Here is an 18,905-nt window from a genome sequence, read left to right as displayed (position 1 = left end):
AAACTCGTCTACAAGACATAATAATCTACTTCATTCCACAAATGAACAACTGAAAGAACCCTCAACACACTCATAACTTGAGACTGTACAATACATCAAGACAAAAATCAAGCATCCATTGCCCCTTTGCATCCCAAGAAAATCCTTCCTGTGATATCCAACTATATAGGTGTAGCCCTCGGTCGCATAATGCTCATCATCTAGACATCTCGCAACTTACTGAGCCATCAATTTTGCTCATATGGTCACTACCAAGCATATAAGTATAAATGCATATACTCATACAACTGAAATTACCGAACCCAAGCTGCGTTCTGAACCTGGCCTCAAGTCCTTCAGACTGGTCTACCCCAATAACACTGAAAACACATTTTTCACCTCATGCACGACATCACAAGCCGTAAGTGCATAGCTGATACCGAGTTCTTAACATCACATATGAGTGAATGGAAAGAAAACAAATATATAAGCTTCAAGCTGAAATAAAGTCACACGGTAAGAAAAGAAAGATGGAATGTTTTTTTTGTGCCCTGTAGCCTCTCAAAGATAATTATGGACGTTATCATACCAATCCGTAAGAATCTACTAGACACTTGCTCATGACTCGTAGAACCTATGAATCTAGAGTTCTGATACTAACTTGTCACAACCCAAATTTCATCTAGTCGTGATGGCATCTAACTCAACCTGCTAGGTAAGACAAACAATAGTTACACAATTCTAATGAAGATCATAAGAATTAGTAAATAAAATAGCCGAATTCTCACACAATATCCCAAGGATTGGTAGTACAAGTCATGAGCCCCTAAAGTTTAAATTTACAAAGCTAGTTCGAAAATAAATACCACATATGTTTGGAATATACATGAATAGAGTGCAAATTCAAAGCTACCTATGACAAAGGGGTAGCTATATCCGGAAAGCATATACATCTGCAATGATGATATGCCCAGATACTATCTCGGTTCAACAACTCAACATATAGAGAAGAAATGTGTCCAACATTATTAAATCATCAAACTTGCATAGAGAAAAGATACGCGTAAAGTATCAAATAATCCTTCCACGGTTGCATATAGAGAGGATATGCACGAAATACCAGATAGTTTTTCAGCAGTTGCATATAGAGAAGATATGTATGAAATATCAATTAATCATTCAACGAGTGCATAAAAAGAAGACATGCATGAAATATCAATTAACCCTTCAACGAGTGCATATAAAGAAATATACATAAAGGCATGTATACATTCAGATCTAGAATATAGAGAAGATATGTAGTAAAATCATGTATACATCTAAACAGTTTGCAAATAGAGAAGAGATGCAAAGTCCAACCAAGGATCACTTTTCCATAACCACGAAAACCAGAAACCCATCGGTTTCTCACAACCTGCGTGTACACCATCAAGAGAGAAATATGAGAGGGTGAACCTAGGGGGAAGATCCTTATCCACACACTACACGGACAACTCACGTGCCAATAATAGCAACCACATGGACAACTCATCCCGCACGGACCACTCACGTGATACCAATCCAGTCTATCACACAAAAAGCATATACAAGAATACATGTATACGAATAATGGATATCAAACTACATACTCATAGACTGAATAAGATAGCATGCTAAGGTGTATGAATGTGCAAGTGTACAAATACATCTCACATCAGGCGAATACGCCAAACAAAAACAAATATCATGCTCGACAGGAAATCAACACCTACTCATGATCTCTACCATGATTCACGGAGTTCACGTAGTGATACAAACATATAAGGCATGATAGAAAGAAGCACAGTATCCAAATCAAGGCATAGTACAACCTAAAGACTACTTTGGTTATGAATCATGCATAGCACTCGCATAAGCGCTCATCACCTCGCATATACATTGCTTCTAACATATTTCAATTAGAAAAACGAAGTCATATCCTAAGGGGTTATTTCCTCAACAAGATTAGGCAAGATACTTACCTCAAATAATCCAAATTAATACTCTAAAAATGCCTTCGCGCACGAATAGACTTATGAACGGCTCGAATCTAGCCAAAAGAAATCTCAATAACATCAAATTGTACCATAGAATCAAACCCAAACGATAAAGGTCAAATCTTTAATCACATACTCAAAGTCAACCAAAAAGTCAACTCATGCTCGCATACCGAAACTTGACAAAACTCACAAATTCCGAATACCCATTTGATACGAGTCCAAATATACAAGTTTCATTTCTTATTTTAGAAAAGGTTTGCAAAACCCCCAATTTCCTCTTAGATTCGCCCATCAAATGCCAAAATCAAGGGTAGAATCATGAATAATAATCAAGTCCGAGTCAAGAATACTTACCCCAATCCAGTTAGTGATAATCGCTTCAACAAAATTGCCCAAAATCCGAGCTCCTAATCTCAAAATATGCTAAAATGAACAAAACCCTCAAACTTAATACACCGTCCACCACTTTCGCATTTGCAATCAAAACTGCTGTTTCTGCGACAAAAACCTTGCTTCTGGGATTATCACTTAAACCCCAACCTCTCGCACCTATAGACCTTCTTCCGCTTCTGTGGTATCGCAGGTGCGAGGAAATCTCGCTTTTGTGCAACACCCCTTCAGCTTGCCTTCCCGCTTCCTTACTAGAGTCGGCGTTCTGCAATCTCGCAGATGTGCCATAAGGTTCGCATCTGCGAATTTTTTCCCAACCCAAAATCTCACACCTGCGACCCACTATCCACATCTGCGGAAACGCGCCTACAAAACTAACCCCGAAGGTGCGAAGACACTAGAATAGAAATGCGAAACAAGGTCAAAATATTCAAAAACCACCCCGAGACACACCCGAGGCCCAGGGGATCCCATCCAATCGTACCAACAAATCCCAAAATATAACACGGACCTACTCGAGGCCTCAAATCATGCAAAACAACATCAAAACTACAAATCGTACCTCAATTCAAGCTTAATGAACTAATCAAACTTCCAATTTTCAAAACTCATGTTGCACCACGTCTAACCAACTCGGAATGACCTCAGATTTTGCACACCAGTTCCAAATGATATAACAAACCTATTCCAATTTCCAAAACAACAATCCAAACTCGATAATACCAAAGTCAACTCTCGGTCACACCTATGAACCTTCTTAACCTTTAAATTTCTCACTTTCGCCAAATAGAACCAAATCATCCTAGGAACCTCCAAATACGAATACAGACATACGCCCTAGTCCAAAATCACCATCTGGAACCTAACAGAACTATCAAAACTCTGATCCAAGATCAAATAAATAACGTCAAACTTGGTCACCACTTCCAACTTAAGCTTTCTAATTAGGAATCACTCTATTAATCAACCCCAAGCTTCCCAAAAATCAAAACCAACCATGCAAGCAATTCATAATACATAATATGAAGCTACTAAAGACCTCAAACCACCGAACGAAATACCAAACAATACGATCGGTCGGGCCGTTACATTCTTCCCCACTTAAACATATCGAACGTACCAAGAGTTATTCCAAAATCATCAAATCACTATATAAACTCACCACACACATACTCATGGGTGATCTTACGTCACCTCAATCCATATAAGCCCATCAACACAACGTAACTTAAGATTCTTTCTTCAACCTTAGTCCATAAATTTAGAACCAAATCTTCAATTCCGAAATTCATTATAAGACACGATTCTCGCATTTATACACTGTATAAGTCTAAACAAGTTGCATCAAGCCATAATCATATTCTAAGATATAATCACACAATATACTACATAACTCATGTACCAATATAAGATCTTCCGACCACAATACCTGCTCATTGCTTAACCTGATATCAGTAACATACCTCATATCAAATAAAATATTGTTACAAACCTCCGTACACTGCCAAAGATAAAAAAACATACGTAGAAAGTCATAACCACTCATCAAATCAACAAGTCGTGGAGCTCTCTCACCTGACAAAAACTATCGCCAAATTCTAAACTGACAAAATGACATTCCTCTCCAAGCATACCTTATCCAAATCCGATTGCACTACTCCCAGGTCCAATAGCCTTATCTCACCCAGTACAAGAGGTTTGGCTGACAGGTCACACCAAATTCCCCTAGTGCCACATACGATGCCATTCGTGCACCAAATAAGAAACAACTCGAATGTAATCAATATGATGGAAGGAGGACCAAATGAGAGCACCATCTCGCAAGCTCAACAGATGCAACCACAAAGTACAATGCTATGAACTCATCCTATAGAGGAGAAGCAAAACAAATGAAATAAGAACAAAGGATCATATTCTAACTAGGGTTGTTCAAAGCCAAACGTAACCGTTAACCGAACCGTAAAAGTGGCTTAGTGGCTTATTGTATCGGGTTATTGGATTAGCGGTTGGTGAACAGATTAAAATTTTATAATTAATGATTTATTCGTTCGAGGGCGGATTAATTATTTTTCAATAAATCATTAACCCATTAAGAATTATTATATTTATATTTTTACCCATTATGAAGCAACTTCTTAGCAGCTTGCGCTTTAAAGTCATCATAACTTGTTTTTGGAGTAGGACTAGGTAGATCTAGATAGTTCTTGATACCTTTTTGCTCAAATAAATTATTTAACTTGGTAATTGAAGCAAAACTATATGCAGAATTTATGGTAACAGAATTTTTATTACTGGTTAACGATCGACAATTTGTATTTAGGTTGCTTATTGCAAAAGAATTAAAGAAAAAGAAACTACCATTAACAATGAGAGCTTCATTAGCATACTGGAGTGTGCTTGTGATTAGATTGTCTATCTATTATTTACTGTCTTTCTTATTTATGTAATTTTTATTGTCTATTGATATAGCCGATAAACCGCTCGCTAATTGCTAATCTGATATCAATTCGCCCGATATCTTATCATGTGGCTAGCGGATTAGTATATTTTTGCAAGCCCATAACCGATAAGTCGTATCGTTAAGCGTAAATATCCGCCTAATCCGCTCGATAAGCAGACCTAATTCCAACATAACTTTGCTGAGGTGCGTAACCCGATCCAAGTATACCGGTCCACAGGGAATACCCATAGCCAAAATTCCCATACCCACCAAACACGTGTATATCAACAGCAAGCACGCACATGACCATAATCATGAAGGAATGGATAGCACCATATTAATACGACCAAGTGCAATAAGCAACCTGACATCCTAGGAGCCATCTCGCTTAAACTTCGCCACAAGGCCCAACATTTGAATGTAAGACCAGTAATTGGTAATCCATAATATATAAGGGTTATAATCAACAATGGATTAAATACATAAGATTGCCTACACAAGTAGAATTAAATACACAAAAAGCGATTAAACACACTACATTTTGGTTAAAATAGAATTTTCAACACGCAAAAACATCTTGAACTAAACCGCTACATTATTTTCCAAATAACAAAGGCCAACAATAGAACAAACGTCAATCTCATGAATTTTTTCTTTGACAGTCCTTTGGTCCTTCAGTCTCTTTCACCTTTTATTCTTTGTTTCAACTTTCAACCAGTTGAATTTCTCCTGTAATTGGTTGTTCTCTTCTTCAGATTCTCTGAGTTTCTCCTTCAAGATATCTATTTCCTTTTCAATATTTTAATATTTCTCTTCGAGTATTAAATCTTCTTTTCTGATTGTCCAGTACCGTTGACAAGATTCGGCATTAGCATTTTCTGGACCATACGAATTCTCATTTTATTTTCTCCAATATCATCCAACCCATAACTAAATCCACTTAAGCGATCATCGATGGTGATGGTAGTGTTGCTGCAGCTCTATATGTGATGTTTACTGAGACCTTTCATCCGCGGGAATAGCGGGAATTGGATCTGGGGGAAATTTTTTTTATATTTTGGAAATAATTTTATCTATATATATATATATATAGTAACTAATGCGTAATAAATGAAACTTTGGGTCTAGGGTCAGAACTTCTCACTTTATCTTGTCATTAACCCCAATTATAAATTAACACTAACTAATAAAGAAGGTCGCTGGCCACTAATTAAAACTTGAAGATCTTTCGGCCAAATCAAGTTACAAAGACTTCGATTGGCCAACTGCCCCGGGATTAAGAAGGGAATGGCTGCAGAAGCTCAGTTCTTCTTTCTTGTTTTTAGTAAATGTCAATATCAATCAGTTGGTTGCTGTTCTATGGTTTAGACTCTGGTCTGTTCGAGTAGCCTGATTATGTGGCCAATAGTAATAGAACTTTTACTTGAAGAACCATGGGTGCAAATCCAACATTTCAAAAGGAAATTGATTCCTTGAAAAAGGACTAATTGTTTCAAGGCAAAGTACAGGTCGCTGATAGGCTTATTATAAGAAATTTAAAACAGTTCAGTTATTAATTTCATTCTTTCTCAACTTGCTATCCTCTCCCTATGATGTACATTTTCTAATAGAAATAAGAAATCATGTTTCACTCTTGCCAATGGTAAATAAACCACTCCAGAAGGCAACTTCGCTTCCTCACCAAAAGTGCGGCATCAGTGTAGTAGGGAAGCAAAATATATATATATAGAGCACAACAAGAGGAAAAAAGAAAATAAGCCTTTAATTAAGTTCCCTCGTATCATCAAAACCAGATCATTCACCAAAGCCAAAGCACCAAGCATTTAGCACTCACCAAAATAAAATAGAAATAAAAAAGTGTGAAAAGCATTTATTCGACAAAAGTAGAAAGCAAAACCAGCTATTTTGCAACCACTAATAATTCTAACACTGCCTGTACTTCTTAATATATCAGAAGTTGAAAAGCTCACAGGAGAGATGTCGGATTTCAGCTCAGATGATCCGCTGAGCGGTTTTACTTATCGTTCACATTAGTGTTCTTGAACCAATATCTAGTTGATCTTCCTTTCAAGTGTCTTCTTGAACCAATAATCTGACATATCTCTAGTTGATCTTCTTAAGGCAGTTAACATATGTGTAACTCGAGAAACAGACAAATAGCTTTCGGAACCTGAAAAGATAAACCAAAAGATTAGTTACAACATAGAGTATGTGGAATGAAATCTACAAGTGGGCCACCATGGTCGTATAGAAAAGCTCTTCATAGGAAGACATTCAGAATATTGCATGAATGACATGGAGGATCTTGTTGTCTTTTATTTTTTTATTTCACTTTGTTTTCTGTCTAGAAAATGTTTTGTTACGCGACATGTGGGAAGACTCCTTTTAGTTATCTGGTTAAACACCAATACACTGGCCCATGAGTGATAACTGCTACTACTTTTCTACCGCAAAAGGATTAACTTCGTTCAGAGTACGTCAAATGTGCATCGTATTGATCATTTGTTTTATATCTGATGTCTTCACCCTCCGATAATGGAATCAACCACTACTCCCAAAGACAAGGAAATGAATGTCTGGAAAGAGGGACCGAGAATAAAAACCCTTTATTTCTTACTTATATACCATCTTAAGCAAGAAAATAGCAAAGGTAGTACATACCAAACCCATTGACTCTTGTGCTGAGCCATTGCAGCTAAGCTCCTTCGAGGATGTTCATTTAGCAAGCAATGCACCACTCCCCTTAAATGAAACTTGGCAGATAGGATAGACAACCATATGTCAACTGGTCCACTATACTTGCGCAATATGGTAGTGCTGACCTGAAAATGATGAATCATAACACCACACTCCAGTCAAAAACCTAAACCACAGAATTGTGATTGGCGGGATGCCAACCATAGTCATGGAAATTCAAAACCAAATTCATCTGAATTCTTTAAGCTATGATATCCCAAGAAACTAACATCAAACAACAGGTAGTACCAAAGGTAAAGAGACAAGGGAAGAACTCACAAGCTCCCAGGCCTCTACTTCTCTATGTGAAGCATCTTGCAAAAGTTTTCTGCATTTTAAGAAAACCATTTTATTAGGACGTGCTACTGAATATGTAAGTACCTATGGGTTTGACAAAGTAGATATTGCAAGGAAATATAATTTTTTTTTTTTTTAAATAAAGCTACTAATATTAAGCCTTTGATAATTTATCACAAATTTTCTGGAAGACTAATGGGAGAATTAGGAACAAGTTAATTTGCTAAGCCTTGAAGAAGATTTATTTTGAAGTCCTACATCTACAGAATAGAGTCCGAATCATCAATGTTTCCCTTGTCATACAAAATACACAACATGTTATTGGCATGTCAATCAATTATAGATTCAAGAAAAGAAAAGTAAGGAAATTCCCTCAAAACGATGCCTCTTCAAAAAACCTAATTTAGTATAAGAGATATTATTAAACAAGAAAGATAGAAATGGGATCATTATGAAGTTTCACTAGTATAGTATCATATATCACTGAGAATACGAAATAACTCTTTGTAACATTTGCAAGAGCATTTCCAAGTAATACCATAATATGGTGAATACTTTCATTTGCAAAAGTACTACCAATGGCTACCACAATATGGTGAATAACTTACCGTACACCTTGATGAATATCGCAATGGTTACAGTGACCTGAAACTCCATAATTATCGAAAGTTACGACCTGGAAAACAAAGTGTCCATGAGATGAAAAGGTGATTGCATAACAAAAGTAAGATTTCCCTCTGATCACCAAAGCCATAATACGTCTAAAAAAAAGTCACCAAAATAATAGAAAAAACATATCAAAAGATTAAAACCATGTCTAAGACTCCAAGCAGATAATTAAAATCATCCTGATAACTTAAATACAAAGTTGGTTAATCGGATTAAGACCAAAATATCTCTTTAGATGAAACATTAAAGTGGAAGTGCCACACATCTTTGCACACTTCTTCAACCTTTCAAGATGTTGCATCGAGCTTTAGGACCGTGCAACCGAGGCTCTATTAAACCTAAAAGATAAAACGATATGTTAAACACAATTTTTTGATTACATAAATTTAAGCAATATCATCAAATAAGTAAAAGTTTTAGACTTATCACATGTTGCAACTAGATATCAATAATGCAAGAATCGCTTCCACTATTGGCCATATCCAAAGATAATTTACTAAAATGTCCCACAACACAAACAACCAAATTATTTAGCATTAAGATGCGCGCAAAACACAAAAGCTTGACAAGTTCAATTTTGATCAAGATAATCCAAATCTTCCTTAATATTAATAGGAAGACTCACTCTGAAGCCAATCTCGAAGACAAACAAGAGTTTGCACCAATTAGGAGTCGACGAAGTTCTAAATGAATCAAAGATTACGATCTCCAATACAAAATGCACATTCTGATACCACACTAGAAATCAGAATTGAAAATCTAGAAGCATTAATTCTCTACCAACCTAAGACATCGAAATTCTCACTAACGGGCTCTTATTCTTCATCAAGATACTAATCCAACTTTGATTTAGCACCCACACTTCCACTCTCTTCTTTCTGTCTCTTCAATTGAAGTTTGATTCTCAATGATCATGTTTTCATGTAAGTAAAATCAGACAAAGACATGACATAGAGGAAGAACTGCAAGCTGAGATCGTCTAGAGTATTTCTATATAAACTCTCCAAATAAAGAACTAACTCTTCACCTTTATTTTCTTTCCCAAGTATCTCCTCGGGTGCAAACCCAACATAGTCAAACTTGCTATCTAGATCCGACACAGATGCAATAAAAATCATCTTATTCATTTTTTCAGGATCACTTTAACACATTTCTTTCACATGCTTTGCCATTAAACACAAGTTCGTATCATTAGCGCTATACACTCTTTGAAATGACAAGCAGACTCACATATTTCCTCAAACTGAGCATTAGAAAAGACATAAAACCTTCAAGATAAGCTCATAAAACCTTTCAAGAAACTTTACTATGTTCCTCACATCTAAATCATCATTTTGAAGTGCATTTGCAATACTTCCATCTTCAGATACACAAGTAAGAAGATAAATCGACAACCCACTATCAATAAGATCATAACTACCAAAGGCCATCTGAAAATGTTGTGTCATATCCAACATCAAGTAAGTGGAATTCGACCTAATGGGAACATCCAAAACTAATGATCTCTTTCATTCTATCTTTTGGACCCAAAACACTCCATACACTTTCTAACCTTTGTAAGAGATTGTGTATATACCTTATCATTTGCCTAGCATGTTTGAAAGAAACACCAACTTCTTTCAAACCAACTTGCACAATACGATTAAATATGTGAGCCATACATCTCACATGAAGATGCTTACCACACATCATGTTAATTCCCAATTATTATTGTGCAAGTTAGTTTGAAAGAAGTATCAAATGTATTAAGTAAATGATGAGGTATATTTGACAATCTCCTACAAGAATTAAAAAGTTTAAGGAGTATTGTGAAGTCCAAAGGATAAAAGAAAAGAGATCATTAAGTTTAGATGTTCCTACTAGGTGGAATTCAACCTACTTGATGTTGGATATGGCACAACAATTTGAGACCCTTTGAATCTTATTGATAGTATATTGTCCACTTATCTTCGCACTCATGTTTGTGAAGATGGATGCATTGCAGATGCACTCCAAAATGATAATTTGGTAAATGTGAGGAACATGGTAAAGTTTCTTGAAAGGTTTCAGGAGCTCACCTTGAAAGATTCAAGTTCACTTTATGTTTTTTCTATCGTTCATTTTGAGGAAATATGTAAGCTTGTTTGTCATTTGAAAAAGTGTATAGCAAGTAACAATGCTAATTTGTGTTCACCGGCAAAGCGAATGAAAGAAAAGTTTGAAAGTATTGGGTGACCCTACAAAAAAGAACAAGATAATTTCTATTGCCTCATTGGATCCTCGAAACAAGCTTGAGTATGTTGACTATGCAATAAAGGAGATGTTTGGAGAGAGAAGATAAAAGATGAAGTGAAGAGTTACATGAGTTCTTTATTTGGAGAGTATCTACAAAAATACTCAAGAAGACCTCAAACTACATCATCTTCTTCTACTTCAATTTCAATTGCAAAGACAAAAAAAATATAAGTGTAGGTGCTAAACTAAAGTTGGATAAGTGTCTTAATGAAGGACAAGAGTCTGTTATTGAGAATTTTGATCCTTGGGTTGGTGGAGAGTTAATGCTCCTAGAATTTCTGTTTTATTGACACGACTTGTGATGTGTTGGCAATTCCAGTTACTAGCGGCCAAAAATGTGCATTTAATATTGGTTGTATTCTTGATTCATTTAGGAGCTCATTGATTTCTAAATTGGTGCAAACTTTTGTTTGTATTCAAGATTGATATCAGAGTGAGTCTCTAGTTGTTAATGTTGAAGATTTGGATTATCTAGAGCAACTTGAACTTGGTATGGCTTCGTATTTTGTGTGTCTTAGTGTAAAATAATTAACTTATATATGTTGTATGACATATTTTATTAAATTATTTTTAGATATGACCAATAGTGAAGAGATTTTTGCATTATTAATAACTAGTTGCAAGTTACAAACAATAAGTCCAAAACTTCTATTCTTTTATGATATGACTTAAACTTATGTTATCCAAAGAATTGTATTTACCATATAGAATTATCATATTATGTTAATTAGGTTTAATCATGCGGTTATATGGTCGTAAAGCTCCATCATATGCTTGGGTTCATTTTGAAAAGGTTGAAATGAAGAAGTGTGAAAGCAAGATGCATTCATTGTGGATGGGTTATAATTTTTGTGTGAAGATGTGTAGGACTTCCGTTCCCGGGGCTTTGGTCTAGTGGTAACTGGTAACAGTGCGCACTTCACGGGTTCAAACCCTGCTACAGGCTGAAGTTTGGCATTTAAGTGGAGAAGGGTAGTGAAGTGAGGCAGGACCATTATCCACTAAGTTTCAAACCGTGCGTCACCAACCTTCAGGGATTTCTCTATTATTAAAAAATATGTGTGGCACTTCCACTTTCAGGATTCATATAAAGAGATGTACATGTTCATCCAGTTAACCATCTTCATAATAAGTCATTGTTATGGTCTTAATGATCTACTTGGAGTCTTAGACATGGTTAAACTTCTTATATGGGCTTGTGTTATTTTGGTGACTGGGCTTGTGTTATTTTGGCGACTATTTTTCTACATATTTTGTGGCTTTGGTGACTACCACTGGTTTAGCAATTAGCGCTTTTGGATGTACTTTGGATATGGATGATGATGCTATTATTTTGTCCGACGGTCTGCTGCTTGGTTAAGCACTTGTTCTTGGTGAATGATTATTTTTGTGACTGTTTTAGATATTCTAACGGGCTTGTGTTATTTTTTGGTGACTGGGCTTGTGTTATTTTGGTGACTATTTTTCTATATATTTTGTGGCTTTGGTGACTACCACTGGTTTAGCAATTAGTGCTTTTGGATGTACTTTGGATATGGATGACCATGCTATTATTTTGTCCGATGGTCTGCTGCTTGGTTAAGCACTTGTTCTTGGTGAATGATTATTTTTGTGACTGTTTTAGATATTCTAATGGTGTAAAGTGTGTCTTGGTGACTGCCTGGCTTGTTTAGTAGTTATTGGTGTTTGTATTTTGTGATTGTTAATAATTGTGACCATTTAGTTATTCTGATGGTATTTTGTGATTGGTTTAATAAGGAAGTGCTATAAATTCTTCTTAATAATATATACTACGACTCTCCCAGATGCCTCATTAGTCGGAATGGTTACAAAGATGGCTTGGTTTGATTTTCAGCAGTGTTTTCCATTTCCACATGAGATATAAAATACAATTTGCTACTAGAACACCACCGTCTTACACATTGGGCAAATCCATCTATCTCAGGAAAAAGAATTCCTAGTTTTATTGTTGTTATCTCCCCCTTGAGGCATTACGGAGAGAAGAGTCTTGCATTCATATTTCCCATACTTAAATACATTCTTTGTATTCAACTAAAATGAACAAATAAATGAAGGATATATCTATAGATCGAGATTTTAATCAAGTGAAGGAGAAAAGCAACTTGCACAATATAGTCAATGGGATGAAGCTTAAATTTATAACCATCAAAGAAGCACAAACTACTGAAGATCACCCGAAAAGGCTAACTTAGTTAAACAAGACAATTACTGAAATCACTTACCAAATCAATATCACAATTGGCAATTTCCTCCTTGATAATCTTTGACAATAACTTTGAGTTCCATGATTTGCCAAAACCATCCTAGTTAGAACTAGACATTAGAACTCTGCTCACACATTAAGAACATACAGAGATACTATTCTGATACAATCAGAAATACCTGTAGATCTGGATGGTCAAGGATTTTCACTTGCTTTTGTGGAACCTGCATGAGTAAACAGAGAACAGAAAGATCAACGACTGATATCTGACTAGCTCCTCCAACATTTTACCAAATACTTCCTTTATAGTAATTCGCAAAATAGATGAATGCAGGAATGATTGCATGAAAACAACATAAAAGATCAAAGATCTAGAATCAATGCATTAAAGCCAAGCTCAGATTTCTATTCAGATAAAATTTCACCTTAAGCATTACTGAGGCTAAATAAAGTTCTTCTTTTCTGACATTGCCCATACCATCTGCATTACCTATATTTCAGTACAATGCAACAAAGCAGAAACAAAATACTGAAAGTTAGCATCAATAATAGACTGGATTTGCTAAAAACAGTTGCAGAGATTTTTGGTCAGATCATTTAAACATTCTAAAGTTGAAAAATCTGCAATATTTCAAATTCAGAAAATGAACATCGGGTTCACCAGTGCTGCTTGAATTGGATCATACTTTAAAAAAATAAATTGCTAAAGTATTTCAACTGGAAAAAAGCATCAACTTTTCATTTTAAGTGTCACTTTTTGTGTCCTGAGACATACATACATCAACCAAAATACACATGTGCCGCTCAAAACTTACACATAAAAGAAATTTTTTTGACTCAGCATGTGCAACAGAAATTGAAATATTCCAAAAGCCTTACCTGTTGACATGCATAATATGTGCAAATTACATCCTCTCGAAGCCAAATAGTTAATGGTTGGAGTAAAGAACCTGCAGTATAGAGTACAAGGAAGCATCACAAGTCATATCATCTCAAAAGTAATGTTTGTACAGCAAATAGATACAGTATGATTAACTTAATGACAAGATTCCCGAAACATTTAAAGGTCATTATATAATATGTGAAAATCGACATCTATATTTAGAGACACAACAACAATCAACTGACACTGAGAGTTGTGATCCATGTTACTAACAACAATAGATTACTTTTTTAACAAAATTTGTAAAAAAGGATGTCGTCCAGGTAGGGATGCTTCTCTTAGAACAAGCCTAAAGCAATTTGATGAAATTTAGAAAAAAGAACGGAACAGTATTTTCAGGTACCATATGTATAACGTACCCACTGTTCAACAAAACAAACAAAACAAAATGTTGAAACCATAATTTGTATAAAGACAAATCATATTACGGTTCTTAAATAACCTATTTAAGAAAGGGGGTAAGAATTGAATCTTATAGTTTAGCCCACCAAATTTCTAGTCCACCTTGTTTCAAGATGGCTATATGAATTCAAGGGAATTATTGTTCTGTGAATGTGTGTTCAACTATGAGCTTAATTAAAATTTTCAAGTGAGCAACTTCGTATTAATGTAAGACTAGTGATATATTGGGGCTCTCATAATCTTGGTCAAAATTAACACAGTTCCAAATATATTAGTCTGCAACTCCCTCTATAGCAATTCAAAAGTTTGCATCGCACAGAATATCTATGATAGGAACAAATATCAATATCATAGTTAAGACGTTCAACCTTACATAGACTCATCATCAGGATGGGCAATAACCAACAAGACATTTCTCTTGCAAAAAACTCCACCTAAGAAAAAAGATATCAAGAAGGGAAGCAATTAGCTGTAGAACAAACACTACAGGGAAAGGTGTATCCGTGCTTGTATTTAGATTCTAAAAGAAAAGTGCATAACAACATTGAGGCAGCCAGTAAATACAAAAAAAAAAACGAGAATTGACAATTCGTAGAGAAATCACCCCATACCATCATTTAAAACTGCAACTTGTGAGGCAGAGAGAGATTCATGGAGAATTTTAAAGAGTGAAGCCACCCACAGTACTACCACTGTAACGATGATTACTAGCCACTCCATTCAGATATTTGCTGGCAGAACTACAGATAGGACAAAGTCATATCTGCATGCAAAACTAAAGACGAATTATATTACTAAAACCCACTATGGCAACTGAAATAGGCACTTAAAAAGGATAATCAAGCACAAATATCAAGGAGATCGTGGATACTACTAACCAAAAACCTTATAACAAACAATATCCAATTCTTTTGAAGTTTGAACCCACTACATTACAAGCATTTTTATCAACACTTGAAGGGAAAAGAGAAGGGCAATAGGTTAATACGCTTAACCCTGTCACCACTTTGACAAGAAATTTTCTCTCAACTAGCTCCAATTGATAAAGTTCCCAAAGTTCATCATACTTTTGGAGGTACAATGGTAACAGATTGGACCAAATGATAGCGCAAACTGACACTGAACAATTCTCAATTGCGATCAGACCATTAATGTAATGTAGAAAAGGGAACTCTACTTCTCAACAATAGGTTCCTAGGCTTTTTGAAAGTATCAAAACGTGAACGTCACAGATAGAAGCTTTGAGAGTAATGAAGATCTAATTAGTGACTAACATTGGGTAAGAAAATGCTAAATAAAGCTGCAAAAAGCTAGGAAATGAAAGGAATAAGGATTACTTAAAGGGCTTGAATTGAATTAAAGGTAATTGTAAAATTAGTTGTTGTATTTGACTGAATAAATCTTCAGCACTGTACAAACTACAAAGTACTCCTTATAATATTTCCCAGCCGGCTGTCAGTGGGGCTAAACCAAATAGCAACTGTGCCCCAAATTTTCTCTCTAAACTTCATATAAGATCTAGTTGATGCCGAAGTGGTATGCCGCTTATCAGCTGTTCCTGTTGCACGTCGACTAATTATATAATCTCTTTTTTGTAGATTTAGAGATGCGTATATTAGAGTTGATTCAAATTTAAAAAGTGAACTTCAATTCAGTAATGCTAGAGAAAATCATGAAGGCTTCTCTTTTTCCCAAATAAATTACTTCAATTCAATTAATTCTTTGTCTACAGGACCACTATAGCAAATCATGAAGGCTTTTCTTTTTCCTTAATCAGTTGCTTCAATTCAATAGTAATGCTTTGTCTACAGAACATCTTTGTAGAACCTGAGAGAAAAGTAACGTTCTTCAACTGGACTAGACCTGACGAATGATCACGTCTGTCCAAGCTTTGCTAATCGTGCAAGCAACAAAATCGTGATATGGCCTCCACCAATCACATTGATACACAAAATTTACTCTAATTCTAACCATCAATGAAATTTCATTCACTCGCTCGTGTTCTCATCACTAGGAAACATGAACTAAATAATTATACATCAAAAATTCATAAACATATTAACATTTTCATACACATATTAACATATGTGCAGTTACAGTTGATTTCCTCCTTGTTTCCTGAAATATCCCCCTTCCAGGAATGATACACCTTCTGTCAATAACACAACACTTCAACAGAAAAATCACACCCCTTCTATCAATAAAACCTTCTACTAACCCTAGAGTCTACCAATAGTTAGGTATTTAGTCGATTTTGGATTAATTTGGTTCGGCTAATTCAATTTTTGGTTCGATCCTACACTCAATCAAACTATTCCTTCTATGCGTTTAAATTGTCATGTAAATTCCCTTATTTTAGCATTATCCCTGCAGGGTTTACTATATTCTGAATTTGTACGTATCTAGTAATCTCAAAATATCAGAATACAGCAGCAGATGTATTTGAGAAGGATCATAAAAGGACACAGAATAATGCAAATCAGAAAAGACAAATAAGATGGATTCACAATTAAAAAAATATTTAAAGGGGGAGTAAAACTCAGATTAAAAACAAAATACTAAATTTTACTCATATAACTTCAGTTTAATGTGTATCAAAAACAATCACTTACAAGTCTATAGTAGTGATATTAACAGACAAAAAAGAAAAGGAAGCAAAGTAATTACCTCAAGAAAAATGAATCAGCCCAGATGCCTCGCAATATTAGAGGGAGAAATACAGGAACGGTAGGACAGAAAGAGGGGGTGAGGGAGCGAGAATGAAAATGGAAACAAAAAAAAAGGAGAAAGGGGAAATCGGCATTGAGAATGGAGAAAGAAGAAAAAGGAGTAGCCAATGGGAAAAGAGAAAGAAAAAGCTTGTGTATATTAGTATACTAGATACAGATAGCGAATATATTTATAGGATCGAAATGGTTAGACTAATTGCGTGAGATTCACGCTGATATCACCATAGACGAATATTAACCAGCAAACAGATGCCTAAAGTCTACAACTGTTATCGGCAAAATGTAAAGAACTTTCATGTCCCACTTCATGTGCATGAGTTATTGCATTTAGGTGTGAGCATTGAACCAGCTTCCGACTATCGAATAGCCAGTGAGATAATGTGCCTCATTCAACTTAATATCAACATAAATGGCAAAGTTCCAAATCCATAAAAATTAAGCCCTACAGTCATAAACTAATTTATAGCTCAACTGCAAGCATAGCTCCTAACTCCAATTCCAAAATCTCATACAAAATAAAACACGGCCAATCACAAGTCTACCGCGATGAAGAAAAACTTCAATAAGAAATATGAGTATATACTTTGCAATATTGACTTAAAATGCGGCACAACCACGGGCTCATATGGATCATAGATATCACATAATTGAGAATCAAATTCTTCCTTCAGCAAATTAACCTATACGTGCAAATTTTAGGGATTCAAGAATACAAGTCAATATTGAAAATGGAATAGATTAAAAAAAAAAAAGAGGGAAATCAGAATCAAACCTTTTTGGAGTGACGAAGGACGTGAGTAGCGTAAGTCATGATAATTCTTCCAAATCCAAAATCTTCCCCCTCTTTGTCTTCTTTTAATTGTTTCAGTATCTGCGCTATGAAAGGGTGGTGGAGGGTGGCTTTTGGAGTGTGGAATTGGACACAGAACAGATTCAACCAAAATGGAGGAGGCTCCTACGGCTCATAATAACAAGTATAGACTAATTCTTTGGTGTACATCGCGTTATTCTTCCCCTACCCACCTCACTTTTTCATTTTCCTTTTTTTCTTTTTCTTTTTTCTTTTGTCAATTGGAACGGGATAGGAGTGTTAATGGTTGGGTTCCCACAACTATTTTTTAAAATTTGTATTCCTATTAATTTTTTGGTAATCTATTATGTTTAATCAAAATTAGATTTCTCGAAACCGTCCCAATCATATCAGTTTCTCTTCGGTATCGGTCCAGTTCGATTAATTTTCGGTATTTTTTTAATGCCATGTAAAAGTCACTAGTAACTAGAATGCAATAATATATATACTTTTATAGGACTTAGCAAACCCTTTAGACAATTTTACTGTTTAGAGGGTGATGAATTAAGAAAATATGAAAGATGACTAGAGTATATAAGCAAAGACAAAAATATATATATAAATCACACGACTGAAGAGATATTAACAAAGCTCGAACTCAAGAATAACGTCTACGGAAGATTAAATATTCAAAAAGATAAATCTAAATCATATGAAAGGAAACATATTCAATACAATGTAGTTTGCTACTAATCGCTTGAATACCTTGTGTCTTGCTAGTGAATATGCTGGAATTAATTTGTTTTCAATATGAGTATCATTATAGGTTTGTGAATTAAGATTTTGGGTTTAATTATTTGTTGGCTTGTAAACGTTTTCACAATTCCAAGGCTCAAGAAAAAATATAATACATTATTATTTTTAAACTTAATATATAAATATATTTTGCACATGTTAATTTATTAGGTACGGTTCGGTATTTTTTCGGTTTATTTTTATAAAATAAAAAACATA

The 18,905-nt window shown here is 35.1% G+C and overlaps 1 protein-coding gene across 3 annotated transcripts; it reads right to left on the bottom strand.

Moving 5' to 3' along the window:
• Positions 1-6,568: 6,568 nt before the first annotated feature.
• Positions 6,569-18,118, bottom strand: LOC109241736 (probable N-acetylglucosaminyl-phosphatidylinositol de-N-acetylase). Of its 3 annotated transcripts, none has more exons than XM_019408504.1 (11): positions 17,874-18,118; positions 14,984-15,147; positions 14,746-14,806; positions 13,907-13,977; positions 13,453-13,517; positions 13,207-13,251; positions 13,047-13,127; positions 8,469-8,536; positions 7,813-7,891; positions 7,489-7,649; positions 6,569-6,997 (listed from the first exon to the last, which is right to left on the bottom strand). In XM_019408504.1, the coding sequence occupies exons 2-11, from the start codon at positions 15,090-15,092 to the stop codon at positions 6,931-6,933; spliced, it is 807 nt and encodes a 268-aa protein (XP_019264049.1). In that variant the 5' UTR covers positions 15,093-15,147; positions 17,874-18,118; the 3' UTR covers positions 6,569-6,930. The 3 variants fall into 3 exon arrangements, with proteins under 3 accessions (XP_019264049.1, XP_019264050.1, XP_019264051.1); XM_019408505.1 differs by having other exon boundaries at positions 14,984-15,135; XM_019408506.1 differs by having other exon boundaries at positions 7,843-7,891; positions 17,874-18,114.
• Positions 18,119-18,905: the final 787 nt, after the last annotated feature.

The sequence above is a fragment of the Nicotiana attenuata genome, unplaced genomic scaffold (genome assembly GCF_001879085.1).
Source record: "Nicotiana attenuata strain UT unplaced genomic scaffold, NIATTr2, whole genome shotgun sequence".
Classification (NCBI taxonomy): domain Eukaryota; kingdom Viridiplantae; phylum Streptophyta; class Magnoliopsida; order Solanales; family Solanaceae; genus Nicotiana; species Nicotiana attenuata.
This window is presented reverse-complemented; position numbering and strand designations above follow the sequence as displayed.

Coding starts and splice junctions, on each gene's coding strand:
- LOC109241736 (XM_019408504.1), bottom strand. CDS start 15,092: ATGGAGTGGCTAGTAATCATCGTTACAGTGGTAGTACTGTGGGTGGCT. Junction 13,518..13,906: donor CATATTATGCATGTCAACAG/GTAAGGCTTTTG, acceptor ACTGAAATATAG/GTAATGCAGATGGTATGGGC. Junction 13,128..13,206: donor TTGACCATCCAGATCTACAG/GTATTTCTGATT, acceptor AGTTCTAACTAG/GATGGTTTTGGCAAATCATG.